Source organism: Rhagoletis pomonella, unplaced genomic scaffold (genome assembly GCF_013731165.1).
Source record: "Rhagoletis pomonella isolate Grant_MI unplaced genomic scaffold, Rhpom_1.0 Rhpom_scaffold_00008, whole genome shotgun sequence".
In the NCBI taxonomy this organism is placed as follows: domain Eukaryota; kingdom Metazoa; phylum Arthropoda; class Insecta; order Diptera; family Tephritidae; genus Rhagoletis; species Rhagoletis pomonella.
Window position 1 is genome coordinate 28,098,036 of NW_023458562.1, and position 4,373 is coordinate 28,102,408.

The window sequence follows — 4,373 nt, forward strand, 5'->3', positions numbered from 1 at the left end:
ACTAATGCATGAAAATCCTAACCTCAAAAAAATCACCCGTTAGTAACCCGCAGCCAGAGTGCAGTCACTTGCGGGTTAAGAATATCCCCTGCAGCTCAGGCAGTAGTGCGTATGTGTTTGTAGCCTTTTGGTTGGACCTCACCTCGGTTGTACCTTAAAACTAGGTTTTATTTTGGGCCATTTCATTGTGACTGGTGGGACATTTTACTCCACAATATGTTAAATTTTTAATTATAACTATATCACCGGAACTTTTACAATCACAAATGATACTTGCGAGGTTCGCCTGCGATCGCTATTAGACCTCTAACCACTCTCTCTGGGAGATACCAATATCCCAACAAGTCTGTCGGATGTCTATAACCAAACTTATGAGGCGAGTGTCTCCTGTTACCTCAGGGGACTTTATAAAATCACACTTTTTTTTTTACTAAACTCAGCTTTAAAAACTTTATTTATTTATTTTTTCAAAATCAAATCAAAAATCAAAATCAAAATCAAATCAAAATGTAAGTCATTACTGAAAAAAGAGCTAACTTAACAAATTAAAAGTTTTGTTCGTTATTACAACTTCAAAAATTCTTAAGATAAAAGGATACATTCTTGTAAGGAAGAACTTATTTTGTAAATATGTTTCGTATTCTCACAAAATCTAGGCAGCTTAAGAGTAAGTTGTGGTTCCACTCATTTATTGCTCATTGTACTGTAAACAGCTGCGACAATGGGCGCGTTCATAAGACGTAGCTTTTTAGCCCATCTGCTACGAAACTGTTGGCAACTGTTGAACTCAACCATTATGTCTTAGAAACGGCTTGATGAATATGCTGTCAAATGAACAGCTGTAAAAGTAAACAAATGAAATCGCAATAAAGAGAGATAGTTGCGCCGATAGTATTTAGAATTCAACGCTGAGCTGCCGCCGTGTTGAAAAAATCGTTCAGTGTTATAATGAATATATATAGCAAACATCTTAAAAATCATATATTTAGAAACAATACACTTAGCAAAGGGAAAGTGTCCAACTTATCAGCAACGTGATTCCCTGCATTATCAGTATGGCCTGGTACCGAATTGAGTCTGACCGAGAAAAATTTCCTTGGCAACGTCGAGACACTTCCGTCAAACTTCGATCCATCCGTGTAGAAATTCAGCGGTGTCATCTTGCAACTACATACAGCTACCAGTTCGCTCATTCGTAAAGGTGATTTGAGTGTCATAAGAGCTTAAAAACCAGTCTAACTACGCAGATATCGGATGGAGTCGAAGCCTTTCTGGCGAGGGAAAATGCAAACATGTGTGTTATATTTGTACTTTTTAAAAAGTACGTTTACTTACATAGATGCAGTTGAATTTGAATATTTTTAAACATATTTGGAGGGCATATTTTTTAAATGCGTTTTCTCGAAGTAAAATATCATGACAGAATTTGTCTTTATCATTTTTTTTATTCCATACCTAACGCTAACAGGTCTATTCTGCCCTGGTAATAAAAATTTTGTAACCGGTAAATAAAGTACCTGTAAATTTTTAAACCCTTTTCGCATGCTGTGTACTCGTGTAACCTCTAAATGTTGTTACCATTTTATAAGCTGGTAACAAAGTATTGCCCCGTGAAATATGCAATTCCAGAATTTCCACAATTCCTCATAGCGGAATTGCTAAATATTAACTAGAATTGCGGTAACAAGAGCCGGTAACATTTTTTTGTAATAAAGTTGAACGGTTACAAAATCTTCGGTAACGTGCAGAATATACCTGTAAAAGTCGCACTAAACATTTTAATGCTATTTTGTAGTGAGTGTAGTTTGAATGATAGAAGAAGTGGTCGGGTGTTTCGTTGAAATTCGTTGCTGAAATAGTTTGATGTTAATATAAAACGTTGAAAAATTTATTACACGTAAAAAATACTCACTTACTATGGCTCAGCTGCCACTTTTCTTCAAGAAATGTATTTATTCGCGAAGCCTGCGTTGCCCTATTCATAGTTTTCATCAAAGAAGATAGAAAAACGGGAGTACATACTTTTCTTTGAGAGCTAATTTCTTCAGTGATTTTTTATATGGAGTTTTCGCATTTTTTGAGAGCTGGATACCAAGGAGTTAATCACATTTCTAGAAAATTTTCCACAATAAGCATTCGAGGTGCATATATGTGAATACATTAGGGCGGCTCAAATTTTTTGTAATATATGAAAATTCGTATATACATATAATTTTTTTTAAACAATCCTTGTAAAAAAATGTGAACATTTAGCTTTTAAATTTCTGTGCTTCAATATCCTTGAAGAATTTATTTGATATTGTTAATTTTTATTTAAAATATTCACTCCATATTCACTAGCCAATCATTTTCACAATTCAAATCAATGTTCTCTAACACCTGCACTATTTTCAGCGCTTAGTCGCGATCTTCGACACGCAGATAAAATGCACCCCCACCAACATTTAACTCGTCTTTGAAAATAGTTAGGACGCCTTTTATAATGCCACGCGGTATTTGATTTGGCCAAGATTCAGTGTCGAATTCCAAATTTTTTATGTAGTATTCACCTTTTGGTATAGGACAAAGACCAGCCTGGGTTACAACTGGGAAATTGGTAATCTTGCCTTGAATAAACGACGGCTGCAGCACTTGGCCATAATAACCTTTGATGCCCTCACAAATGGTGGTGCGCGGCACACCCATAGGCAATCGCTTGAACTGATCATCGCCTTGTGGTGAAGAAAATAGCTCTACTTGAACCTTATAGTGATCGCTGGCCATGTCTTCGTCGAATACGATGGTGCCGTTAAGTAGACGTTGTCGGCCGATTAATTTTATTTCACTCATATGAAATTTGGTCTCCTTAAAGCCATTGAAATGTTCGACACCTTCATTTTTCACAGTATACGATCGCTCTGCCTAAAATTATTTCTAGTAAATCGTAGTTTTGTTCAGAGAATTCTTCAAGCTTTACCTTTGATAATTCACTCAGCGCACAAAGGATGGCAATTAAGAACGCCGAGTACTTCATGCCGAGGGAAGTGCGTTAGCAATGACAGTGGAAACTTTTCTATGTAAATAAAATTTTCATCAGATTTTCAAAACAATATCAATTACTGTTTGACTCGCCCGGTATATATAGGTTTATTTTATAAGCGACTACCTAAAATCATTGATAGGACAAAAACATGAAAATCGCGTTTCAATATGCGTTTTGATTTTAACTAAGTTGCAAAATGTATGATACAGCCAAGGCATATCTATTAAACAGGTAGTAGCTTTAGAGCAAAACATTTATATCGTGTATTTTGTTTTTGCTTCTGGTCTCTAAAGTGCCAGAAAAGTATTTTTTTGTTTTTTTTTTAATACAAAGGTAGGACATGTGAAAAAATCTAGGCAAATGTATCAAAAGTTTATTTTCAATCGCTTCTTTGCATGAAAAAAGGTTTCGCATGCAAATCGATTTTTACAATTCAGAATTTTTGTAAACGAAATTAAGAAGATTTGACATTTTCGAGACGAAATATAGTGGAAAAAATCAAAGATTTGTTTCTCCTAATCTACATATTTTAGTTTAGGCTATTGAGTATTGATTTAAAATAATTGAACACTAAAGCCGAATTTTCACTTGGCATTCAAATGAAAAAAAAAAAAATGTATTCCATTTATAAAATTGTATGTGCAAACAGACAGTATGACCATGTTTATGAACGTAAGGGCACGAGCATTTTTTAATGCCCAACATTGTCATTACAATTTTTTTAATTTAATGCCCAGTGGAAATTTAGCATAAGCTTCAATTACTCGTACAATGAGTTATACATCACGTTTTTGTTACAGTTGTTGATTTGCAAACATGCCATTAGAATTCCAATGAAAAGAGAATGTATTTTTTGCAAATTACAATTTTATATGTGGCTCTTTAGCTCTCCATTAAATGTAATGTTAGCAAATGATAGCCTACATTTAATTAAATTTATATTTCGATCAGATATGAATGACATTGTACAAAACCGCTTATTGTTATAAGCGCTAACGTGGCGATCCCATCTTTCAAAGCTGGACATTGTCAAATTCCAGACATTGTTGCACGATTCAGCTACAACATACGTATGAATGTATGTATGTTTATATGTATATGTATTTTTAAATACTCCAACAGCATATTCCCTGTTCTCCGTAACTCTTTTCTTGCCGCCTAACTGCTCTGTGCCAAATGGTCTCCAAAGGTAAAGGTGTACTGCCTCTAATATTTCGAGTATACAACACAGATTTTTTACCTGTCTTTGGCGACAACATCACTTTGCAGTCTTCCACGCTTGCATGATGTTGGTATACATATCGAAAAAAAAAAAAAAACGTACTAGTATTAAGTGACTCATGTCCTGGAG

At 34.7% G+C, this 4,373-nt stretch overlaps 2 protein-coding genes across 4 annotated transcripts in view; both read right to left on the reverse strand.

The window, feature by feature from the left end:
* The window catches only part of LOC118744576 (leucine-rich repeat-containing G-protein coupled receptor 6-like), a 175,025-nt gene that overhangs the window by 75,202 nt on the left and 95,450 nt on the right, over positions 1-4,373 (reverse strand). The window lies entirely within an intron of this gene.
* Positions 2,398-4,373, reverse strand: part of LOC118745246 — a 2,839-nt gene continuing 863 nt past the window's right edge. The window contains exon 2 of the mRNA XM_036478773.1: positions 2,398-2,901. Coding sequence (XP_036334666.1) covers positions 2,398-2,901 — 504 coding nt within the window. The remainder of the gene's footprint in view (positions 2,902-4,373) is intronic.